Source organism: Aedes aegypti, chromosome 2 (assembly GCF_002204515.2).
Source record: "Aedes aegypti strain LVP_AGWG chromosome 2, AaegL5.0 Primary Assembly, whole genome shotgun sequence".
Taxonomy (NCBI): Eukaryota; Metazoa; Arthropoda; class Insecta; order Diptera; family Culicidae; genus Aedes; species Aedes aegypti.
In genome coordinates this window covers 306,608,001-306,635,073 of record NC_035108.1, presented here as the reverse complement: position 1 = coordinate 306,635,073, position 27,073 = coordinate 306,608,001, and the positions used below count along the sequence as shown (strand labels likewise).

The following is a 27,073-nucleotide window of genomic DNA, read 5'->3' as shown; positions in this document are numbered from 1 at the left end:
CAAACTGCACTAAGCATTTTTCCCTGTGTCCCTGATGCAGGTGATCGCTCACAGGAGATTTCGATCTTGATGCCAACCCCCCTCCAAGTGGATCAATAAATTTACACTGGCTGAGAGACATGATGTCACGTTGGATGTCGGATAGGTTGCCTTAGAAGGATATCTTAATGCAAAAAGTTGGGCTTGTGATTGAGGAAATGGCACAAATGGTACCATTTATATTTGTTCTACGCTGTATTGAATATTATATTTGAGGACATCACAAATATTATTTATATTTAAATAAGTTACAACTATCTTCACACCATCTTGTTATGTCAATTCACAGTAGTAATGATGTATTTGGAGCTTTAGAATCAAATGTTATAGAAAACTGTATTCGTCAAAATTGTTTTTATTGGTAACACACTTTTCGTTGTTCTAATATTGAGGAATTGAATTAATCAACTTTCTTATTTGTAGAAATTACGGTATGCATGCATTGGCAAAGTTGTAAACCATTATATTTAGGCCACTTTTCCAAAAAAACAACTTCTGTAGGTCTTGATTGATTGATATAAAGATTTTTTCCTATGCTGACAAAGGGTGGTCCATAAATATCTGGATTTCTGGCTCAGGCGTTTTCGATTCTAATATCTTATCAAGGTAGAAGGATTTAGAAGAGTGTATGAAAAATCAGAAAAAAAATCAAAAAATAAAACTTTAATAACAAAAAAGTGACAAAAACTAGCATTCCAAAAAAAAAAAAATTTTATTAGCAACTCCAGAATGATTCACACTGGAAAAATCCTCTGAGCAAATCCCTAAAAATTAAGAAGATAAGAATCGTGTATGATTTGTAGTTTTATATGAAATATAAAATCGTGATTGGGGTCCATTCTTTCTTTGCTGAATGTTTGCATTTTTGTTATCTTGTGGTTTTGGAATATTTAGCTTTTCCGTGCTCTGTGTCAATGGAATTTCCTGCGTAACAAACATAAGTGTATATTGCTTTCCAGAACGCAACTACAACTTTGCCTGACTTGACTTAAGCATCTTGCAAAAGATCAGAAATATTGCGTATATAACTTGAACAGCGTTGCCTGCTATAACATAATTTTGTATGCAACCAAAAGAATGGTAAACTTTATGGCTATTATGGAACATTTGATTTTGCTATCTTGCTGTTCTTTTGGACGTTAAGCTTTTATTCATTGTATGCAGTGTTGCCAGCTACATGAGCATTTAGCATCTGTAGATTGCATTGCATACAACACATACCTTACAGAACATCTGATATTGTTATCTTCAAAATTTGATGGTGGCTTAACGTTATCCCCTTCCCTTTTATAGGCTTCATATGACTAACGATCAGAGTTGCCAACCAAAGCAAGCATTTGAAATAACGAATGACCATTCTGAAGAGCTCTCAAGACATGCTTCAACTTGCCGAATACCTTAGGCCTGTATTTAAATTAAGTTTACGACCTATGTCTTCTACGAGATAGATGTTAGCAATATTAATACTAGCAGCCCTGGAATCAAAAAAGTTATGCGAAACTCCGGGATCACGTGGTAAATTTTTATAGGTCACTGATTTCGACAGCTAAAACCTGCAGTGCTTTAGATAAGCATGCGAGAGGTTTGGTATCTTCGACAATGTATTTTGGAGAAAGTGGCTCTGTATTTTGATGACTACGGGTTTAATCTAGATAAGTTTTAATAGATCTAGACTTGTTTTATTGATGCTAAGTTAAAAACTTGCTTCTGTAATGTTGTTTAATGATACATTTTTTCGACATGTACAGCTTATAAAAGTTCAGTGAGCATGTACGAGCAGAAATAGAAATGTTTGATCACGCTCAAAATTTATACTGCAAAAAAAACTAAGAGCATACATTTTTCTTCATTGTTGCCCGACTAGCTGAAGCTATCAAAATTATAACTTGATGTGCTATTTAGTTACGATCTTTTTTTGTAACACCGGTTGTTATAAATTAGATGCAGGATGTTGTTGAAATAACTAAAATTTTGTACTACAGCATATCAAAATTATAACATATTTTGTTACAAATACCGCTTTGGGTAAAAATTAATTGGGGAAAAAACTATACATATTTAATTCATTTTTTTTTTTGTAAATGTTTTTAAGTGTGTAAGTCTATTTTTAGAAAATGACAGACATGAAAAAAACAAGTCAGTAACGGTCATCGAACTGAGACATGTACCAAACTACCGAACTGGCCTGATGCCCCTACCGTTGAGGCTATTGGTACACTTGAAGAAAAGGGTGATGAAAGCTCAACTGGTTCTACGCCTTCTAAGCTCATATGAGTGGACTTGGTATTTTTTAAATTGCTACTGCGACTTAGCTGAAAAACGTGATGTCACAGTTAAAGACGTACAGTATTGGACAAAACATTTGCAACTTTTTCGATTTTCCATACAAAATGACAAACTTTGGTAAGCTAGATCTAAGTTATTTAAGGACCGATTCAAATAAAATTTGCGCAAAACATCAGACATAACTTGAATTTTAACATATGTGTTTGACTGATTTTTCCTATCACAAGTTCAAAAGCAGTAACGGCTTGACTAAAGTGAATTTTTTGACGATTTTTTATAAATTATATAATTTATTATATTAAAGGAATAGCTTCATGATATCTTCAGCAAAATTGATGATTTTATCGAGATAGACAAGTTTGCTGAACACAGTTTTTGTGTAGGGCTGTCAGATTTTAAATGTTTTGTCCAATACTGTATATAAACGACAAACTTACTAAATGGTAAATGTTCTGCATACAATAAAACACAATTATATCATAACAACCTGTGATACAATTTTGTTATAGAGTAAGGTGGGGCAAAAGTTCGACCTTAGTGGTATAATCAAAGTTTCCAGGAAAACAATAGCAGTTGAAGCAAAATAAATACCATACAGGGAATCTTCAACATATTGGCTATAATTTTAATGAACAAACTTGTGTTAAAATATTTACCCATTGTTAGTTTAACAGTTTCAAAATTGATTGTCTCAAACGAACTTTTGCCCCACCGATGGGGCAAGAGTTCGAATCTAGTGTGGGGCAAAAGTTCGCTGGCTAAAACATAATATATTGATATTTGTGTGACAGGCATAATTTATACCTGCCGTAAACTTATGTTTGCCGAAAAATACACACCCAATTTTCATCAAAAAAATTGCCCAAAGCAGGATTAATTGTAATGTACCGTTTTTTTCATAAAACTAAGTGAAAATGTAAAATTTTGGTGAAATTTTTCGCAAGATAAGGCTAATTTCGCTAGGTTTGAAGATAATATGTGGATTTTAGGCAAATTGTATTTTTTTCCGTGAGTCTTTACATGGGTCGAACTTTTGCCCCGCTGATTCGAACTTTTGTCCCACTATGGGCCAAAAATTGTTTTTAAGCATTAGCTTAGCTTAGCTTAGCTTAGACTGACTACACATATCAATGGTTGCTATTCCGTGATTGACCGGAGTCAGTGAAAATGCACAAAGAATCAACTAGAAGATCGGCTGGGATTGGCCATAATCTTCTTCAGTGTGCATAATTCAGTGCCTCTATTTATACATGGTCAATAACGGCGCCGGCCACGTCTTTGCAGTCAGGTGGGATTGGGGGAAGGAATGTTAGTGTGTAACCTTTGCTATTTGGAGACCGTGTTTGCCTCTGCATCTCCACAAAGGTTACTGGGAGGGATGTTTGTTAATGGGGAGGATCGTTGGGTCACAGGATTCACTTTGATAAGCGATTAGACCATGATAAATAATTATTGGTGAGACATAAACATGCTTATATGTAAATATTATTTTTTCATTTGATATGAACAATATCTATGTAGAGAAAAATTATGCCGACACTTGACGTGACGAACCTTTCAAAGTTTGTTAAATAAAGTGAACCCTTCGCAAGTCTACACTCGTAGTGTCGAACCATTCAAAGTTTTTTTTTAATTACAAAAATAAAGGTTAAAGGAAAAAGGTGTTTTGAAAAAAAAAATTAGACATTAATAATTTATGAATCAGAGTTTATGTCGACACTCACAGTGACGAACCTTTCATAGTTTGTTGAAAAATCATATTTACGTCTCACCGTTGCACAGTGGTCCAGGAATCAGTTTTACGCGGAAAGATGCATTTTGAGCTTTAGAATGAAACATTAGACAAAAACGGTCTTCTACAAAGTTGTTTGTATTAGTTAAGCCCTTTGTTTGGTGTTATTGAAAATTAGGGTGGACCACATTTTCATAGAAATTGTGTAACTAACTTTCTTATTTATAGAAATTATATTATACATGCTTAAGCAAAGTTGTAGACCATTCAATTTCAAGCAAATTTGCCAAAAAAAGTTTTTTTGTATCTCTTAAATTGACCGATTTAGAGCTTTTTTTATACGGTGACATAGGGTGGTCCGAACAAAACTTGTTTTCTGGCTCTAGAGTTTTCAATTCAAATTTCTCATCAAAGTAGTCCAAGAAACACTTTTAGAGCTTTGAAAAATGCGTAATTTGGTGAGTGAAGAAACTCGCTATCTCCTTCCGTTTGGGAGTTATTGTTGCTTTTCTCTCAAAAACATGCCTACTTTGATTGTGAATATCTCTAATTGGGGCAAACATAAAAAATATCTTTTGACGGCATTCAAAAGACAAAATAAAATTGTATATTATATCAAAAAATTACAGATGTGTTATTTTTGTAATTCTAATAAAATGCCTTGAAAAACAAAGGATTTTAAACAGAAAAACTTTAATAACTTTTGAACAAAAATAGATATCATCAATATTTTTGCATGAAAATTTGCGTTTTGTTCAGTTCTTGAAGTCGTTCTTAGACCGCTTTGACGAGAAATCCGAAATAAGAAAGATAGGGCTCTAAAACTATTTTGAAGATTTTCATAGTATGTATTTCTTTATTATTTTGCATTTTGAGCATGAAAATGAAATTTTAGACAAAAATGATCTTCTACAGAATTGTTTCTAAAAATGTAAGCTAACATACTGTGTCATTTAAACTAGGGTGGTCCACAATATCACACATATCATATAATCAACTTTTTCATTTGCAAAAATACTGATATATGCTCTTAGGCAAAGTGGTAGAACTTGAAATTTTGATCAACTTTACCAAAAAAAGTTTTTCTGTAGCTCAAAATTTGACCAATCTAGAGCATTTTTTCCTAATCATCGCAGGGTGGTCCAACAAAAATAAGTTTATCAACTCTAGTTTTTTTAATATTATTTTCTCATCAAAGTCGTCTATGAACGACTTTTAGAACTTAACAAAACGCAAATTTTCATGTAAAAATATTGATGATATCTATTTTAGTTCAAAAGTTATTAATGTTTTTGTGATAAAAAATATTTGACTTTCAAGACGTTTTATTAGAGTTACAAAAATAACACATCTGTAATTTTTTGATATAATATACAATTTTATTTTGTCTTTTGAATGCCGTCAAAAGATATTTTTTATGTTTGCCCCAATCAGAGATATTCACAATCAAAGTAGGCATGTTTTTGAGAGAAAAACAACAACAACTCCTAAACGGAAAGAGATAGCGAGTTTCTTCACTCACCAAATTACGCATTTTTCAAAGTTCTAAAAGTGTTTCTTAGACTACTTTGATGAGAAATTTGAATTGAAAACTCTAGAGCCAGAAAACCAGTTTTGTTCGGACCACCCTATGTCACCGTATGAAAAAAGCTCTATATCGGTCAATTTAAGAGATACAAAAAAACTTTTTTTGGCAAAGTTGCTTGAAATTGAATGGTCTACAACTTTGCCGAAGCATGTATAATATAATTTCTACAAATAAGAAAGTTAGTTACACAATTTCTATGAAAATGTGGTCCACCCTAATTTTCAATAAAACCAAACAAAGGGCTCAACTAATACAAACAACTTTGTAGAAGACCGTTTTTGTCTAATGTTTCATTCTAAAGCTCAAAATGCATCTTTCCGCGTAAAACTGATTCCTGGACCATAGTGCGTTGTAACGATTAAAGGTGCAGTCATACATATTTTATAGATTAGAAATAGTAGCATGAAACGAGCTCACCAATTGATCCGTCATCCTTGAGCAGCAACAATCCACTTTCAGCCTCACTCATTTGATCGGCTATATAAAAGCACTCAGAGAAAATAGGCGCACGACCCGAGAGGGAAAACAACTGACGACTGCTCGGGCTTTCTTGCTGCACTGCCCAGGAGCAAGTGTCAACTTCGAAAGATCAAAAAGAACTAATCGAACGCGCCACTTTTTCACTTTACCCGACCGGTCGCGCGACATGTTTGATCCTGCCCTCATCGCCGGCTCCCGTAGGAGCAAGCGTCAAGGTCGAAGGATCAAACACAACTAAACGATCACGCCACTTTTTCACTTTCACTCGACCGACGCGCGACATGTTTGATCCTGCCCTCATCGCCGGCCCCCGTAGGAGCAAGCGTCAAGGTTGAAGGATCAAACACAACTCCCAAAAATGGTTTTTAAGCATTAATGCAAAAACTATTCCACCTCAAAACATCCTTATGATAAGCTTAGAAACGCCCTTATATAAAATATTGAAAAAGATTTTATCTTTGTTTAGTTCCATGCAACGAAAGTTTTATAAAAAATTACAATACTCACATCGAAACACAGCAAATAGCCATAACTTTTCCAAATCTCAATCTATTTTTATGATATTTGTAGTGAGAGTCTCTTACTTGAATAACATTCGAACCCACATGACATTTATAAGTTTTGTTTTGAATTGAGCTAAAAATCTGAAAACGAAACTCTTGCCCCACTCGAACTTTTGCCCCACTTTACTCTAATGATGAATGTAGCAAAAATTCTGTTCCAGTTAAAACAAGATTGTAAAAAGATTTGTTATATCTTTTCGTAACATGTTTTAAAATGAATTTTAACACGTTCTGATATAATCTTTTCATGGATCATTGGAAATATTACATCATATCTATCATATCATATCTGAATTTCATCAACGGGAGATATTTATAACTAAATATGATATATTTGTGATATTATTTTGATATGATCTGTAGTCGGGTTGCTTATGATCCAATATACAGCAGTTTCTTCAACAGTAATTGGCTTATAGTATTTCACAAAACATTTTAGAGTAGAAATATAAGTTTCGATCACAGTCAAAATTTCTTTTGATTAAAAAACTAAAAAAAACTTAGATTTTCAACATGTTGGTCTATAAATCAATATTCAAGCATTATTTGGTATAAATAAGATTGCACATGTATGAATCGAAACAGAAATTAATGTTACTGAAAACCAAAAACACCTTTTTTTTAACTGTTTGCATATGAACCAAAATTCAAAGCAATTACATCTAGTTTATGCAACCATAATTTTATTGTAGAAGTTCAGAGAACATGATTGAGAGAAAATTGAAATATGTGCTTTTACGCGGAATTTCTTTAAATTCAAATGAACAAGAAGTCCTACATTTTTACCCTCTTTGCTGATAAACCAAGTTCATAGCGGATGACATGTAGTTATTTTTGGAATAAATTAGATCATAGGTTCCCATACTTTTGCAATCTACGACCGTAAGATGGAATCCACGAAAGTAGTAAGATGGAAATTTCTTGCAAAGAAAAAGAGTGGCACCAAAAACAAATAGATAGGAGTGTAAATATTAAAAATGTCCACGTATTTTGGACATTGAATATTAGTATTTCGAAGGTAACTGAGGATTTGTTTGAGAGTCTTTCTGTCAATTTAATTAAATTAATTATCTGATACTTTCGGAAATTCGAGTTTTATTTCGTATATCTATGAATTCTTAGCAATTTTCGAAGAAAAATTCTCCCATCCAAAATATTTTGTGCATAGGGGGACTCGGGACAGTATGGACACTAGGGTTAGGGCTAAAAATATTAAGATTTAGAGATGGCGCAAGCGTCTTGAAGGTAAATTTTCAAGTTATTAAAAATGGCCTTCAGTGAATTCACCATAACTTCGTAATTTTATACTCAATTTTGAAACTTTTAGAACTATTATCTTTAAATTATATTTATGATAACTTTGTAGAACACCAAATTTGTCTAAAATGAACATTTGTTGCAGGTTAAAAGTATTTTAATCCAAACTTTTCTTCATTTCACTAAAAAAATGTCTTTGTTTGGCTTTAACTTCATAAATATTCAACCGATTTCAAAGCTTTTTGCATGCTTTTGAATCTTATTCAATTGTTTCCTAACTGTTTATAAAACACATTTTACTTCAAAATTGTTTTGTTCAAATTATTCAACAAAAACTGCACAAAAATAATGATTTTTTAAGTTTTTTAAAGATGCCAGTTTTTTTCAAATTTTTGCTAGCTAAACAATATTTTCAAAGCTGAAACTGGGTTTTCCATTTGTGAAACCATTGAAAAGGACTTTGGAAAACTTTTTCAATAATTTTGATACAAAAATATGTTTGCACATGTTAAAAAATATTTGCACCATTCAACTCGTAATTAAAACAAGATGCTTAACAAACTTAAGTTTTATCGAAAAAAAAAAACCAATTTCCGGCGAAAAAAAACTTAAATAATAATGAAGAAAAAATGTTTTTCCAATCAAAAATCGTGTTTTTCGGTAGTTTTTGTTAAATAACTTAGTCGAACCCATTTTTTTAGAAAACTGTGTTGTGTGAACAGTAAGAAGACAATTTTGCTTCAAATACATGTAAAGAGGGGGCCCACATAGCCGAAGCGGTAAACGCGCAGCTATTCAACATGACCATGCTGAGGGTTGTGGGTTCGAATCCCGCTGATCTTTTCGTAATGGAATTTTCTCGATCCCCAGGGCATAGAGTATCTTCGTACCTGCCCCACGATATACACATGCAAAAATGGTCATTTGGCAAAGAAAGCTGTCAGTTAATAACTGTGGAAGTGCTCATGAACACTTATCTGAGAAGCAGGGTTTGTCCCACTTGGGACGTAATGCCAGAAAGAAGAAGACATGTAAAGAGATTTGCAATCGGTTGATTATTCATGAAGTTATGCTCAAACAAAGATGATTTTTTTAGTAAAATGAGGAAAAATTTGAAGAAAACTACTTTTAACTAAGACTTGTTTCAATTTTAGACAAATTTGATGTTCAACAAAGTTTTCGTACAATTGATTTTGAAGATAATGGGGCTAAAAGTTTAAAAATTGATTAGAAAATAACGAAGCTATGTGGACTTTACTGAATGCCACGTTTTATAACAGCGTGACACTCAAAGACGATTACATCAATTCGAAGCCTTTTTTCGTTGTCACACTTTCAGTTTTGCCTCCAGGATAGTTATATTACACGATTTTCAACCGATTTGTGATTCCGCATTATAACCATTACACAAAACAGGAAATTTCCATTTCGAAAAGGCCCTGGACCGACCGGGAATCGAACCCAGGCACCTTCAGCATGGCTTTGCTTTGTAGCCGCGGACTCTAACCACTCGGCTAAGGACGGCTTCCTGTTGAATATAAAATAACTGTCAATACGATCCTAAAGCCAGAAACAGGGTGGCCACCAAATTTCGATTTTGAAATTCCCGCTTTTTCCCGGTTTTCCCGGTATATTTTACTTAATTTTCCCGGTTTTTAATCCATTCTTTCCAACGACTTTAATAGACTTTTTCTATATCGTTTCTATGAAAAGTACTGCAAAATTTTATTTAAAACGGTTCAAAATGTTTTACTTATTTATTTTCTTAGTAATTTGATTGTTTATCAATAGTTTTACTATTGGAACAATAAGTTAACTATTAGATTGTTCTAATCTACATAGAATCTTATCCTGAAAACTATGACATGGTATAGTATTCATTTGAATCGATTTGTCTCGTGTTCGTCGAAAATCAATGAAGCCCTGGAGCTATCTATCATGAGAAAGAGATGGTCAATTGTGCTAATAAAACAGATCCTACTCTTGACACGACAGGAGTTTAATTTGAATGCTATTTGAACCATATTTACCAACAGCCCTTTAAGCCAAATTTAAAATTTTCAACTTCAAGTTTGAGGATCTAGAGAACCAGACAACCGTTCGCGAATTTGATGGATTGTTTGCATTCTGGTGATGATAAAACGATCAAAATTTCAGCTCAGAGCTCTGTTGAGAACCAAATAGACTCGTGCTCTTGAAATTGCATGGTTTGGCTTTGGTATATAATCACCTTAAGCGCATCTTAATGCTGAATTTCAGATAATATGGCCGACAAAAGCCAAAGTAGTTCTTTAACGTAATGTAAATTATTTGAATTCTTAAACCTTTGAATTTTCTTCTCTAAAGAAAATAAGTTCAAGGTATGGATGAAACAAATCCTCACATGTAGAAGCACTTACATAAGGCTCACTCACAATTTTAATACCACCGAAAATTATCATGTTTGACATCCATCCACCCTCTCGTAATGCTTTTTGTATGGATATTCTACACATTTTATATGCGCTGTAATAGCTTGATCGTTATTAAAATCGTAAATGCGCCCTTATTCAAAACTTTTGTCGACTAGATAACAAGTGACATAATAAAAACTTTTATAATTAAAGGCTTGTTTTCAAGATTAGTTGTGGTATCCAACAATTACAGAAGAGTGCTAACCAATCTGCAATAAGTGATTAAACTTTGATTCAAAACGTCAAGTAAAAAAAATAGAGAAAAGTTAAAAAAATATTAGCACTGACAGTGCGAGAACAAAAATTCAAAAAAATATTTTGAAACGTTGCTTAGAAAAGAGTGAAGCAGTTTTAAGAAATATGATGTAGCATAGTAGAAATTAAAGAATTAATGTTTGAAATTATTTCGAAATTGTGGATGCCATGAGAATGTCATTAAACATAACTACTTTCTATAATTTATTTTGGAGGTAATTTTGTAGATTACAGCTACAAAAAAAAATCGTTCAAAACGATTTTCCCGGTGATCTTCTCAAATTCCCGGTTTTCCCGTCTTTTTCCCGGTGGATTCAAATTCCCGTCTTTTTCCAGCTTTTCCCGTTTTTCCCGGCTCGGTGGCCACCCTGCAGAAACATACTTAAACTCGATTTTTTTTTTCGTTATTTTGAGCCCAAAAACATGTTTTCTGGTCGTTGAGATTTTGTCACACGCCTTGGTTAAAACTAAAATTTTGGGTGTATTTTATTTCCCTTCCAAAATCTCAGATAGGAAAAATCCCAGTGTTATAAAATTGAACCCCTGTGTCGGCTAAGTGAACGTCAAACATGATCAAAAGTGTCGAGGTTCAAATTTGGACCAATTTTTAAACTTTAAGTTAAGGTATGATATCGCCGTTATTTGAGCGGGAAAATTTGTCAATGTAGTAGCAAGAAAACGCTCTACCGTGTTATTTAACAAAATCAAGATTTTATCAGAAGTTTAAGGACCTAATGTGCTTCAAATTGACAAGAAGCATTCAACAAAATAGTCGAAAATACGAAATTTATTTTTTTGAAATTTATGCTAAGAAAACTACATTTTAACTAGAGTTTCTTGCAGTTTTATGGACTGTTCAGTTTATAAAGTGTACAATGTCCACTGGACATCTTGTGCATGATATATCTTTTTTTTAATTAATCAATGAAAACGCAATCGGTTTTCTGTACATTTTACGACAAATGTTAAAAAATGTTGGGATAATAAAAAGCAACTAAAATAATTAAATTTCACACGACTAAGAAACAACGTTTAGAACGGTCGATTTTTGGAGTTTATCAAAATCAATTATTGTTAGAAATTGACTGGGATATTCGACAATCTATATTTTTATACTTTCAAAAATGGCTTGTTCTTCGAAAGCATTATCAATCAGAAGCCTGCTGAAACATATCAAGTTTTTTTGACAACAATTTTCAAGATATTATGCAATCATTTTTCATTCATTATTTTGGAGAAATTAAATTAATTTTAAATTTCAAGGGAATAGATGTGAGCAGACGGAAGTACTAATATAGTATTAATATGAAAAATAACCTACGCCTTTATAGAGTCTACTTTACTATACTTTATTTCACCTCTCAAAGCACAAAGACAATCATCAAAATTGGCAACACTGCCGCAATGAAATCGATTTTACTTTCCAAATGTTATTTTCATAACATGTTATTCTGAGATTACCGATTGACATATTTGGAGAAAAACGTTCACAATTTGCTGTAGATGCATTAATACGCGTACATGATTTTGAAAGTATGGGATTTTTTAGTGAAAGGACCATAAAGAGTAAAAGTGCGAATAAAATTCACGATTTAACTCTCTTTTATACAAACATAGTTTCATTAGTAATGTGCACTAATTTTGAATACGCTTTACACTTAACTTTATTGCAGAAAGTTGAAGGACGGCGTATCAGCAAATTTGGTAATAAATGGATGAATCACTAGAGTGACCTAGTGTAGTGGTGGAAAATTATTGATTTTTAAAGCTCTATTTTTAGCAGAATAGTCAAGGATACCAACATACAATTTGTTAAAAAATGAGAATTTTCGTTACGCAAAAAATAATGTTTAACTTAGATGAGCAGCTTTACTAAGGAGTTTTGGGAAAAAAATATTCAAATCTTCAACCAGAAGCATTTTGTAAAATCTTATATTTTTATAACATTATAGAATAAAAAACTGACTACGATTTCATCGAAAAATAAAAAAGATACAGCATAAACAAAGTGTCCGTTGTATACAATGAACAGTAAATTAAAAGAAATTTTTATCGTAATCATAAACTTATATCATGCAACTACAGTGTACAAAAAAATGCATTGGTTTTATTGCTCTGAATGAATGTTAATGACGTTTCTTATATTCTAAACAAACTGAGGGTCCTTATATATGCTGACAACATGAAGCTATTTTTAGAAAAAAAGAATGATAACGATCATAATGTTTTTAAGAATGAGATACAAATTTTCTACACGTGGTGCTGCAAAAGTTTATTGGAATTGAATATAAAAAAAAATTAACCTCATAAGTTATAGCAGAATACGAACCACACCAAATATGTCTATTGTTTTAGGAAACGAACATGTAAAAAATGTGATAAAATAAGAGACTTAGGAGTTATCTTAGACTCAAAACTATCATTTGTAGATCACTATAATGCAATAATTCATAGAGCAGGAAATGTGCTCAATTTCATAAAACGATTTGGTCAACACTTTCGTGATCCTTACACATTAAAAATACTTTATGTTGCGTATGTAAGATCAATATTAGAATATTGTAGTATTGTTTGGTCACCTTACACAAAAAACATGAAGAACGTATAGAATCGATACAAAAGCAGTTTTTATTATACGCACTATGTAATTTAGGCTGGTCAGTACTTCCTCTACCATCATATGACTCAGGATGCATGCTTATCAATATGAAATCACTGAAAGTGCGTCGTGATTATGCTATGGTTTCTTTTGTTAACGATATTGTTTCACAGCGCATTGATTCTGCTGATATACTTTCAAAACTGAATTTTTGTACTCCTACTCGTCACTTGCGCAATCGTTACTTGTTCACAGTAGGTCATCATCGCACGAACTACGCTAAATTTAGTCCGTTGAATCAGATGATGACTATATATAATCAGCATTGTGAAATGATTGATGTTAACATGTCTCGAACAAAACTGAAAAAATACTTTTTTTGATATACAAAACAATAGTAACTGAGAAATGTATTATGAATCGAGTATACTCAACAAATTTATAGTATATAAACACATAGATATTAAGAACACAATGTAATTTAGAATGGTCTACAAGATGTTTGACGTCAAATAAATAAATGCTTAGACGGAAATTAGAATACTTCTTGGAATTTGTTTTCTCGACCGACATGGGATCGTGAAAGAATTTCGAAAACCGGTTGAACTATTGCTCAAGTATGGTTGTTTGAAATTTAAGGTACAACTAATACGTGATCCCGGGGCTCGTAGTGCTAAGATTTCAATTTCACGTGATATTCAAGACGTTCAACAGCACTGCTGGTGAGAACTTAATTGGGTGTTAGTGCTTTAACGCACTTCAAGCATAAACGTAATCAGTGAATAGATGGTACGACACAGGTTCCTAAAAACCTCCCTGGAGATCAGAAATACTCCAGCACAGCTGAACCATTCACGTTGTCGCGATGCGTTGATTTGGATTATCATGAGCGATGTTCGCAGCTGTACATATTCCGAGTGATTCACCGAAGAATGTGAAAGTTCAAAAATCAGTCTCGATACTGGTTCGGAAATCTTGAAGGCCTGTAACAGGACACAAAGTATATGAGCAAAAAAATGAACCAATCGTTATGTAAAACTTACAACTTCTTGTAGGGAATCAATCATGTAGCACCACCAATAACATTCCAATGCGTATGAAATGGCTGTTAATCCAACCACAATGAGACTTATCAGTGCGCCATCTCTGATCACAATGTATACCGTCCCGGTAACAATCATGATGACGAAGTAGTATGTCACGGCAAACGCATTGTTAATAAACGGCTGGATCATTTGGGTATGTCTGTAATTACGATCAGCAGCAGAGAATCGTGATTCATTCAACTAACTTAATTCACCTACCTGCAGAGTTTAATATGTTGTGCTAAAGTCCTGTTTAGCATACCCTTGAAATATGTTATATGATTTTGCCCTTGATTCACCATCATTCGACCGGGTATGGTTTCGAAAGCATGGAGCATAATTTCAAATTCACTTTTCAACCCCATAAGCAGCGTATCCATAACTAATGTAGAGTAGAAAATTCGGCAGTCCCAGAAAACAGCCAAAGTTCCAACGAACATCTGCTGCATGACGAAACTGAGCTCATGTCCTACTTCTTTAAATTGCTCTGGTATTCCAAACAGGCGATCACGGGCCGCATTTGGAATCCAGATAAGCAGTTGATTGCCACATAAGTACGTAAATAATATCAGCACACTGTTTCGAGTGACAAGAGCGGACCTTTTTCGAACAGATTGGTCAAAAGAAGGATCACCGGAACTGTTCGATTGATCGACTATAAACGCCTTGCACTGTTCAATAGCGACAGAATAATGCCGTATCTGATACATCCTGACGAAGCTTACAACGAAAGCGATTACTATCAAGCATGACGTGTACAATGTGATGGTTGCAGTTTCATAACGTATGTTGAAGTATGCTTTGAACAAAGCCATGCAAAACTGATAGAATCCCAATAATCGGTACAGCAACATACAGCTACGCATCCAACGATTGCCATTGCTGAACTTAATTCCTCCGCAAATTTCAATCAGAACCAAACACCGAAAATGGTTTGCGTCCAGGTATCCAATAGCTGTGTCCTTACAATCAGTCCAAAAACGTTTCGATTTTACAAGAATGTCTGTCAAGTTAACCATTTTGATGAAACGAGAACCGATGACTAGAAATTTAACTGTAATGCATGGGACTAGATAGTCGCGATATTATTTTCTTTGTTCCATAATTAATTGGTTATTAGCAAATAATTATATGTTATATGGAATGTCACAATAAATTAACCATAGTAAGCCTTCTTCTTCATTCTCTGACGTTATAAATTAACTGAGACAAAGCCGGCTTCTAAACTCAGTGTTCTAGTGTCATTAACTGAGAGCCCAATTGACCCTTTTTGCATTCATTTATCGTATGCTAAACATGCTCATTTAATACTTCGATTCTCATTATTTTGTTGTTGCGTTTGCAATTGCGGCTATTCGTGCTAGCTAGTATATCTCTGGATTGATTATTCAACGGTAATTAACTTATAACTAAATTATGAAACATTTTTTTATAAGAAAATTGTCACCTTGCAAGGTTGGCAGATCACAAGTTGCTAGATTGTTTGAACTAAAGTAATTACAGAGGGAAGAAAGTACCAAAAGAAATCATCGAGATAAAATGGGTAATGAACAATGTTGGTAGACTCATACTCGAATCTCAATCATTGAGTTCTCCCGCGAGAGCAAACTGAGCTCTGTTTCGTAAAACTCACGCATGAGATTTTGATGAGTGAAAAATCTCAATTATGAGATATGAGAATTTGAAGTTTTTGCAACGCTGGTTATAAATAGTGCATTTGGTATAAAGTTGTTTGACCTAAGTTCGTTTAGAATATTCTTTTACAATATCTGATTATATCCATAGTCTGACGTTTTTAACGTATTAGAATTTCTACTGTGGAAAATTACTTTCAGAGTTTCTCAATGAGATTTTTTCGACAGTTAATTTATCTAATTAATTATCCTGAGGAGTTTTCAAAAAGTCCCTTACGAAATCCTTACTGAAATTTTGACTCTATAATACTACCCCGAACGCCACTACCCTGCATGCATAACAATTTGAGACTAATTCTGATTAGAAGGTAGGATGATAATTATACGTTTCTTATGATCGTTAAATGACTTTGGCTTAAACAATTATTTTTTCAAATATCAGAAGATAATAATGGTGCTAGGGTTTTAGCAAATAATTCTTATACACAAAGCTTTTTTGGCATTCATTTTTTGTGAGATTCACTCAGATATAATGCAATGCTCTTTAGAACAGCCTATTTCAAAAAGAAGGGTGAATTTATTATGAAAAGTATATTTTAGCTATCTAATATGCGTAAAATTACGATGGAGTAAGGCCATTTTTTACCTCGCTACCCACTTTCTCCACACAAAATCTTTAGATTCAAGTCTGCCGGCTTCTGTCTGTCGATCTACCAAAAGATTTTGTTTCTTAAACGGTGGCAGACCATGATCACCCAGATATTATCGCTGCAAGTTTTTTTTTCTACGTGCACAAATCCTGACAACCGTTCGCGCTGAAAATTTGTACGATTAGCCACCACCAGCGAGTGACCAGTGAGTTGAATTTTCAGCACAAACGGTTGTCTGGTTCTCTAGATTTGTGATCTTTAAAATTCGGGGCTTGGCAACCAAACATGCATTGAAATGCATCTTCACCTTAAAAGTTAACCTGATAGGCAATCGTTCCACTGTTGCATAGCTGAAACACGGCGGTCTCTGATCGTTGCTACAATAAAAAAAAAATGAAATTATGATGGCAAAAAAGTGGTGAGCAGTTCCAAAAGCAACCTGACTGATTTAGCAAGTTTTAAAAATAAAAAAAAACTGTGAAGATATCCTGCTTTCAAAAGAATTAGCTGTCCTTATTAACCCGTATAGGCCTGAGTGAAGGCAAAAATTCTAAAACCCTCACCACTCAACGAATTCTTAATGGATTCAAATGATTTTTCGTCAGTATACTGGCACACATATCTAGTTTCTAGAAGTGTACAGAGGAACGCCGAAATATTCCTATGGTCGGAGTTATTCCGGTGGATCTCTGGGTCAGGTCGGGTGAGAAGGCTACTGTGCTTTTGTGCCCCTGGAGGTAGGCAAATTTCAAGACACATATAATTTCCGGAATCGGTTATATTGTGGCAACTATATGACGGCATTTTAATCGGATCGGAATCGGAATCGGATAACTATGAGTTTTGATTTTGATTAATCATAAAAATTACCATTTTCGGGTAACGGGACGCCTCAAACTCACGATAAAGAGGCCAATTTGTATCTGAACATCTGTGTCAAGCTTATGGGAACGCATTTGAGTGCACAATTACGTTTGATTTCTACTTTTCGAACATTAGTATCCAACGAATCCATAGCCGGTTCTTCCGGGCATTACGTCCGAATGGCCACATGCGGTATATTTTAAACGGTGCAAAACTCTTCATTCATAATGTTGAATATCAGATCTTAATGATTTATGCAAATAAAAATGATTGTCATTGCAAATAATTAAAGGTAACTTGGCATGTCCCAAAAAATACCCCTTTTTTACCCGACTTGACCCAGAGACCCATCGGAATAACTCCGACCATAGGAATATTTCCGAGTTCCTCTGTACACTTCTAGAAACTAGATATGTGGGCCAGTGAACTGACAAAATATCTTTTGAATCCATTAAGAATTCTCTGAGCGGTGAGGGTTTCAGTATTTTTAATTTCACTCAGGCCAATACGGGTTAATATATGAGTGACTAGCTTTCAAATTGACAACTTGAAAGAACAGCCTATTATAGAAAGAAGGGCAAATTACTGATAAAATGCTTGAAACTGTGACGTGAATAATCACTGTAACAACGTAATTATGTAGCATAAGAAAGTAAAATATTTGTTGAAAAATAAAATTGAAGTATGGTCCACCGTCAAGGAGCTCAAATAACGGTGAACAAATTGAGGATTATGGGTTGACTTCCCTGGGCATATGCTCACAAATACAAAACTGGGATGTTGACAAGGAAAGCTCTCAGCCAATAACTATATAAGTGCTTACTGAGTAGTTCCTGAAGAAACATCAATGCAAATTGACAATTTCTTGAGAAAATTTACGTAAAAATCTTGAAACTCTGAAAAAAAAAATTCCACAGAAGCTATAAATCCAATTCTTAGATGAATACATTCCGAAATACTTATAACATCCCTAAAAGATTGTTGAAGTAGTGAATAGAGGAATCTTCACTGAAATTTCTGCCATAACACATGAAGTAACTTCTTGCGATTTTAACTTCAATATATAGCAATAAATCATTTCTAAACGAGTCTCATGTTTGTAAGTGTTCGTAATTCAGTGTAGAGTATTTTTGAGATTTTATTTGAATTTGAAGCGTAAATTTTTGAAAATACAGTGTACACGGATAATAATCTGATTCCCAAATCATGGTTTGCAAGCCATGAAATTCATAAATTGGCCTCGATATGCTATCAGGAAGTCAAATCATGGTTCCTGGTGTCATAATCATAATTATTTTATAAGCGTAACATCCAGGGTGACATTACTAAGCGGTGCGCTTTGCTTTAAGTCATTCGTATCGATCACCCACAATTCAACACGACAAATTAGTAGTGTGGTAAAGTACGGGGTCTCTATCTGAAGGCTCTTAGTTCTAACCTCGCACTGATTAAATTTGTTTTTTTTTTGTTTTTATTTTATCGGATCAGCGAATTATGAAATATCTCAAGAGTGCTGGCATTCCGATAAGTAAATTTGAAAGTCGTTTGAATTTTGGATATATGGATGCATTGCCAGGTATGTTTTAGATCTCGTTGCAAAAAAAAAATGGGGCATATAAAGTATAATAGTCATCCCATGAGAAATGGTTGAAATTCTGGATTTCCGATTGGAGTTTTGGAATTTAGCTAAGAACTTCCACCGAAATCTGAAGCGGATGCCGTTTGAATTCCCAGAACTATTGTAAGGAATCCAAAAATCCAACTCAGGAGTTTTTCTGTAGAAATATGAATAATTGGAAATGAGTCTTAGGATATCAATACAAAAATTCAAGGATTCACCTGTATCCCTGAATTTTTGTATTGAAATCCTAAGACTTTTTTCCAATTTTCAAACTTATAAAGAAAATTTATCAGTTTCGCCAAAATTTTTGAACACACACTATAAAACCTGAACGTCCAATGCAGTTTAACCAAATTCCACCACACTTGTACTAAAATTTCAGAGTATCATCCAAAATTCCTAAAGCTTCAACCGTATTGTCACCAAAATTTCTGAACCATCATTCTCCCTACATTCATGTCGAAATCTCAGATTTCTAACCGAAATCCAGAAATTCCTGATAAGATCAAGGACCAATCGGAATCCCAGAAGCTCCTATCAAAATGCTATAAATCCTTCTGCAAACGTAAATATTATATGCAAATTTCACTACTTATCGCAATTCTAGCAGTCACACATAAATTTCAAAATACACACCACACGGTGTGCTGGAACACACATATTATCGAACTTGCATGAACCTCCGATCTTTTTTCACTAAAAGTTAGCCTTGATAGTCAAGAAAAGCTTGCGGAATATTAAAAAATCTTTCATCGGCAAAAAATTGAAAAAAGTCGATTTTTGTATTTTTACCCTTCTCCCATATATGAGCTCATAGGAGAATATAAGAGTTATACTAATTTTGATGCATTGCAGACTTATTTGATATACCTAGATCACGAATCGATTACAAGACGTTTCAAATTGAGCATAATTTCTACCTACATTCACACAATGTGACCAGCCCATTGTGGTATGTCGTTTATTAACGACATCGCATTTTTACATAAATTTATTAAGGTAAACATACTACAACTTATCAAGTTTCAATCAATGTTTCCTATTCTACTGAATAATTGAAATTATTGGAGTTCGTTACTGAACATGAAGCTTTTTTAAGATAACAGACAATTGTATAATTACATGCAACCATTAAATAAACCGCCATACAATTATATAGGGCAATGTACTGTTTCAATTTTGTATGGTATGTTCACTCTAGCTGATCTTGTTATTCACATTTGTTTTGATTGAAAGATATTCCTTGTATGAGTAACTTTTCAAATATTATATAATATATATTTGAAAAGTTGTCATGCCGATTTATATTGAAATCTTGCAGCCGCTGGTTGGGTGCGTTTGCTAAAACCTCACATCATTAACATATCCTTAGTTACCTTCATATACTTAAAACTAAATACATACCATAAAACGGGGTAACTTTGATAGTTTTTTTTAGAGAAAATCGATTTTTTTTTTTTGTAAAACAAGCACTGGTTTGTTAGTTATCGATTGTACATGAAAGATTGCATAACGGTTCGATCTTAATGAATCTATAGTTTTTCATATAATCGAAAGTCAGTTTTTGGTAATGGGGTAACATTGATAATGAGTAGATAAGCACATGAAAATCCAAAACAAACTATTGTTTGACATCATCACAGTTTGAATTGGATTGGAGAATGTTAATAGAGAAACTGGATTAGATTTTATCAATTAAAGTACAGAATTTATTGAACAAAAAACATCTTTAAAAGGGTTTTCAGTCAAAACAAACATAATAAACACCATTATAAGTTGATAATAATGGGTATAAACATATATCTCTGAATAGATATCTATCGATAATCATGTTTCGACATTGAATTCACTATAAATCAATCGTTTTTGGAACATGAATGAGTATAAATCGAATGAATCCCGTAAAGTACATGAGGCGTTGCATACCTCTAGGTTTTTAATGTTATATGGGAATTTGTGACTTTGATTACAAAAATGATTCCAAATTGTAAAACTGTTTTTCGCTATGAGGTTTGATACCGGATTCATGTTCTACTATAGCTAGGCCATCAAGCATACGTACCGAATTCATTATAGTTTCATGAAATAGTGATAGTAAAACAGATTGTTTGTGAGCGTTTTGAAAGTACCAAAATCTCATCATTTTTTAATATTCGAATATAAAGCCTCACATACTCTTGATTGGCACGAAAACAGCTCAGAGGTGAAGTGTCACACTGATACTCCTTAGTTTCGTATTCGTTTTGCTTAACTGAATAACATAATTTTGGTTATTTTGTTTAGTGTATGTTGCGGATCCCGCACTATCAAAGTTACCCGCATTTTCAAAGATACCTCGTTTTACGATAATAAAATTTATGTGTCCATGTTGGTTATTGAAATTGTTGTGTCTATTTCGCAAAATGTGCCCTCCATAAGTGCGAAGTCGTGAATAAAAGGGCTGGATTACGTTGGATCGATTTGTTACCGTCGCCACATTTATCCGAAGTAATCCAGCCCTTTTACTCAAAATCAGGCACTTCAAACCCCAAATATAATGTGCGCATTGCATATGAATAGATTAGTGACTGCACAAAACTTGTATCACGATGAGCTTGAGACCACCTTAAGGCTATATAAGCCATTCACTGTTAATCATGTTATTGTGAACCCGCTTTCAAGAAGTTTGCGCGTATAAGCACATGAATACAGCTTATACTGCCATGTGTATCAATTTCTGGGAATTCCTATTCTGATTAGAAAACTATACCACATACGTAAAATATTACTAATTTGATTCAGAAAGAAGAATACAAAGCGTTCGTATGAGCTTTTCTGAAGTGAAAAGTGAAATTTCCATTATATAAAATACGGCATACCACCATGGGCTGGTCATATTAAGTCAGTGTATGTAGGAAATGATGCTTAAATCTAAGAATTCATTCATGTTAAAGATATGTCATGTCAAATTGGTCATTAGGTCGTTAAAAGTCATCATATTAGTGTATCTCTAATATTATTCTATGAACTCATATATAGAAAAAGGGTAAAAATACAAAAATCGTCTTTTTTCAATTTTTTGCCGATGAAAGATTTTTTAATATTCAGCAAGCTTTTTTTGACTACCAAGGCTAACATTTAGTGAAAAAGATCGGAGGTTCATGCAAGTCCGATAATATGTGTGTTCCAGCACACCGTGCACCATAAAACAAGAATTTCCATTGGATTTTCAACTGAAATGCAGATTGTAACCGCACATTGAAAACTCAGGATTTCTCCCATAATTTTAAGATGCTTATTGAAATGACAGAATAAAATTTGAAATCTTAGGATTTTCCTAAAATATATCAGAATTATAAAATTGCCTACAAAATTTTAGATTGCCATATTTACATTAATTTAAATATCTTACTAAAATAAACACTGAAACACCAGAATCACTTTCGGAGTCTAGTAGTTTCCGTAGGAATCATAGGAGTTCCTAAAGAAAACTATTTTTTTTATCTTCCTATCGGAGTTCCAGTAAAATTTTTAGGAATTCTTTCGGAATCCAAAAATTCGCATTGAAGTCCAAGGATTTTTCTTAATATTTATTTAAACATTTCTATAGAAATTATATCAATCTCACCGAAATATTCGAATACCCAGAAGAAATGCTAATGAAATCGTGGAATTTTCAACTGGAATCCATAAACTACCGTCGAAATACAAGAATTCGTTCTGGAATCGGAAGATCGTTACCAAAATTCCATCATTCCTTCCAAAATTTCAAGATTTTTTTTTTGGAGCCGCAGAATTTTCACCGGAATTACAAGATTCTTCACAAGGCTCCGGAATTCTCAACAAAACATCAGAACTCTTATCGTAATCCAATAATTGTCTAAAACTGCTGCATTCTCACATAAATCTTAGAATACTTCCCATAAAACCAGAACATTCAATTTCAACTGAAATCCAAAAACTCCCATTGAAATCTTGGAACTCTTATCGGAATCCAAGCTTTCCAACACCTTCCATAAAACCTGAACGCTTTTTGAAGTTTCCAATAAATCTGAAAGTTCATATTAGAATTCCAGAACTCTTATAGAAGACCCAGAACCCATATAGGAATCTTTAGAGTCGCTACAAATTTCCCTCCAGAATCCTTCCAAATCTCAAAATTCCCACCCATAACAATCTCAGAACAATTTTCAGGTTCAATGACCTCCAAACCGAATCCCAGAATTCCATATGGAGACCCAGGAACCAGGGGTATCGCCATTCAATTAATGGTTTCAATCGTAGCCCCAAAACTGGCCCCCATAACTTCTACAAGAATCAATATATCTGAGGGTTCATCGAAATTACAGAGGTTTTCCATAGGTATTTCAGAATTCCTACTGGAATCCAATAAATCTCTCTAGTTCTTCGTCATCCTGGACTAAATCTCAGAATACCCACCATAAAACCAGAACTTTCACTGAAATTTCCACTGATATCCCAAAGCTGCTCCCATAAAATCTTAGATCTCCATTTTCACTCTCAAAATTCATACCGGAATCTTAGAGCTCTCTCCAGAACTTCTTCTTCTTCTTGGCATTTACGTCCCCACTGGGACAGAGCCGGCTACTCAGTGTAGTGTTCTAAAAGCATTTCCACAGTTATTACCTGAGCGCTTTCTTTGCCAATCTTGCCATTTTCGCATTCGTATATCGTGTGGCAGCAGGCACGATGATACTCTATGCCCAGGGAAGTTAAGGAAAATTCCACAACGAAAAGATCCTGGACCGACCGGGAATCCAACCCAGACACCTTCAGTTTGGATTTGTTTTGTAGCCGCGGACTCTAATCACTCGGCTAAGGAAGGCATCTGCAACCGTACATAGAAGTGTCAAATAAATTTTAAAATTAAGACTAAACATTCTCTACATATGAGCCCTGCTTAATATTATTTAACACGTGTTCATGCTACTTCCGTGATCCATTATCAATCAATATCAATCGGTAAAATACAGAGTGAAATTTTGTCAGCCATTTTCTAACACATGTTTGGTCTTCCGTCATATTTCACAAATTGTTTCAAATTTTGTATACCCCAAAGATCTAGCTTTCGCCCATATTTTAAAGCCAAGCATTTGGTTGGAAGCGTCGGCAGCAAGAAGATCATTTCAAAAAGGAGCTAACAAAATCGGATCTCAGCTGTATACAGATAATAAAAATGAGATAGTTTGTTGTATTCATCGGAACTGATCATCATTCAACCTATACAACCGATTGTAGAAAAAGAGAATATTAATCACTATCACAATCGCAAATTTCATATCCTCTTGTACTTTACAAAGCACACTGTTATGCATCAATCGCTGCAAATTCTAAAATGTTTTAAAAACGTCTCAAATTCTTTTTCTTCTTCTTGGCATTTACGTCCTCACTGGAACAGAGCCTGCTACTCAGCGTAGTGTTCTTATGAGCACTTCTACAACTGAGAGCTTTCTATGGCAAAGTTGCCATTTTCGCATTCGTATATCGTGTGGCAGGTACGATTATACTCTATGCCCAGGGAAGTCAAGGAAATTTCCATTACGAAAAGATCCTGGACCGACCGATAATCGAACCCAGATACCTTCAGCATGGCTTTGCTTTGTAGCCGCGGACTCTAACCACTCGGCTAAGAAACGTCTCGAATATGTATTTTAAAACATGGGGATTGAAAACTACTTCACTCCCTTCAGATAATCTACTGGTTCATTTTTATTTGTCATGTGATATAGCAGTGAAATTTCTTTTAAGCTTTTCAAATGATTCAGTCGCGAAATTCTTAAATTTTGACTTTAGTAAACTTTAATTCACTTGCTTCGTTACATCTTGCTCTAAATTTGGAAGAAATGCTGTCTAGACGTATATGAATTATAAGAAAGGCGGTTTTAGCAGCAGAACCAATAAATTATACAACTATTTTATATTTAAAATTTGTCGCAAATAATTTCATCGAGAAAACATTTTCCGACCGGGAAAGCCAGACAGACAAGCCTGGGTCCGGGCAATATTGGATAAATCGAGACAGACAGACGACAAAGCAAGCACAGTAGAAAATTCGTCGTGATTGAGGGGAGTCAGTCGGGTCCGGAACAAAGGGGGCGCAGTTAACGGCCAGGGTTGATGTACGATTCGGGCTGTTTTTGTTCCCTTTTCCCCCGACCACCCGACTGATCACCGACAACGGGGACGAGGACGCCGACAGGTCGGGGAAAGACAACCCAGACACCAGTCGGTCGGAGTCGGAACCCGAACCTAGGGCAACAATGCGCAACGTTGGTATGGCGCCCTCGATGCGTCGCCACGCTTTTCCTGGAAAGCCGACATCACCATCACCGGGGCGGGGAGCCGCCAGCCACCATGTGATTCCACGTAACGTATGAGTCCACATTGGCATCGTGCTGTCCCGGGGAGATTTAGTTGTGTATGTTTCCACCAACACGTGCGCAAAATCGTCCTATGTGCATCCGATGTTTGACACTGAATGGGAACCGGTAAGGATGTGTTTGGACGTGTAATAAAACGCATTTACCGGTGGGGCACTAGATGGATGTGTTCGGCCGGCGATTTCCTGTTCCTGGATTCGAGCGTCACTCACCAACACATCGACGGTCCGAATGCGCGGAAATAACGGTTTCACTGCGAAACCGTACATACACGGTTCATTGGATGCGATGTGCATTGCCATTTCCATTGCCGTAGGTTTCTCAACTAGGTGGTCAGTCACACAGCCCGAGAGTGGAACGAAATTCGTAAGGGTTTGGGATAGTGCAGGGTTTCTAGACAGGATATCCCATGATGGGGATGGGAATGTTGGATGTGACAATATTCGTCTCATCTGCTAAAACATTATGATTTTTTTGGGGTTATAGGCGATTAACCGAAAAACTTCGATTTATGATTTCTTGCCTCACGTCCCAAATGGGACAGAGCCAGCTTCTTAGCTCATGGGATGATTTCTTCTTCTTTTTTTCTTAGTCTATGACACACAAAGAAACTCTACAATACTAATCTAATCTATGTATTGTGGAGATTGAGGATAAAATCGATTTTTCTACATGTGTGAAAATGTCCAGAAGAACACGATTTGTTGTAACTTTATTTCAGAGAGCTGCGACCAGTTTTTAGATATACTGTATCATCGGTCGTATCCTAAGTTTAGTGCATTTCGTATTACTGAATTGCCATTAAGGAACAATTAAGTGTCGATTTCGATACAGTTTTTGTTTTATTTCCTCAAAAAAATCTGAAGGAATAATTTGAGTTGAAAATGTCCCGCTAGTTAGCACATATACAGAACTAATTCAACGAATTCGCAAACCTTATTAAACATAATTATTTCATTTTTTGAGCGAAACAAAACATTAGTACTGATATTTGTTTATGTATCTATCTTCATCCTTGCCCAGCTGTTGAATTATCCCCAGTAATCTACAGAAAATCCGAAACTTATCATTACCAACAAGGGCATTTTAAACTAAGAGCTTGGTTCAGTGATAAGGATTCTCGCATGTTACTTGAATACCTGTTTTAAAGGGTACATTCAGAGATCCCTAAACCATTTGTATAGCTTGTATCAAATTTAGCCTCGGTAGTCCAAGTCTAGCTACATATCTACAAGATAATGTGCAGTAATTCTTGTTCAATTCACAGACTGTTATCGGTAAAAAGAACTAAATGCTCTGAGCGTCGGGGTCTCTCAAAAGGCTCCGCAGCTTATTGATTGAAGTGCCCATCTAGCGAATAGGGAGTCGTGGGTTCGATCCCCACCACAGAACATGGTTTCTTTTCGCAGTTTCAATTTCAATTTGTACATTTGACACGTGTTTCTTCATGTACAGTGAATTTCAAAACCTTATATCAACAAAACTCATTAGGCTGGAATTTCCTAGAACTTGACAATAAATTAACTTTGCGACTAAATGCTGTAAACCCTCAATTACCAGAACAATAATCCTTAGATTAAAAAAGAT

General features: G+C 34.5%; 2 protein-coding genes across 2 annotated transcripts in view; both read right to left on the bottom strand.

The window, feature by feature from the left end:
• LOC5573805 (histone acetyltransferase KAT7) overlaps positions 1–27,073 on the bottom strand; it is a 356,986-nt gene that overhangs the window by 78,720 nt on the left and 251,193 nt on the right. The gene's annotated exons all lie outside the window — the stretch shown is intronic.
• LOC23687847 lies at positions 13,711–15,386 on the bottom strand. The gene is made up of 3 exons (XM_011494935.2): positions 14,557–15,386; positions 14,296–14,497; positions 13,711–14,235 (listed from the first exon to the last, which is right to left on the bottom strand). Exons 1-3 carry the CDS (start codon positions 15,354–15,356, stop codon positions 14,002–14,004), a joined length of 1,236 nt encoding a protein of 411 aa, XP_011493237.1. The 5' UTR covers positions 15,357–15,386; the 3' UTR covers positions 13,711–14,001.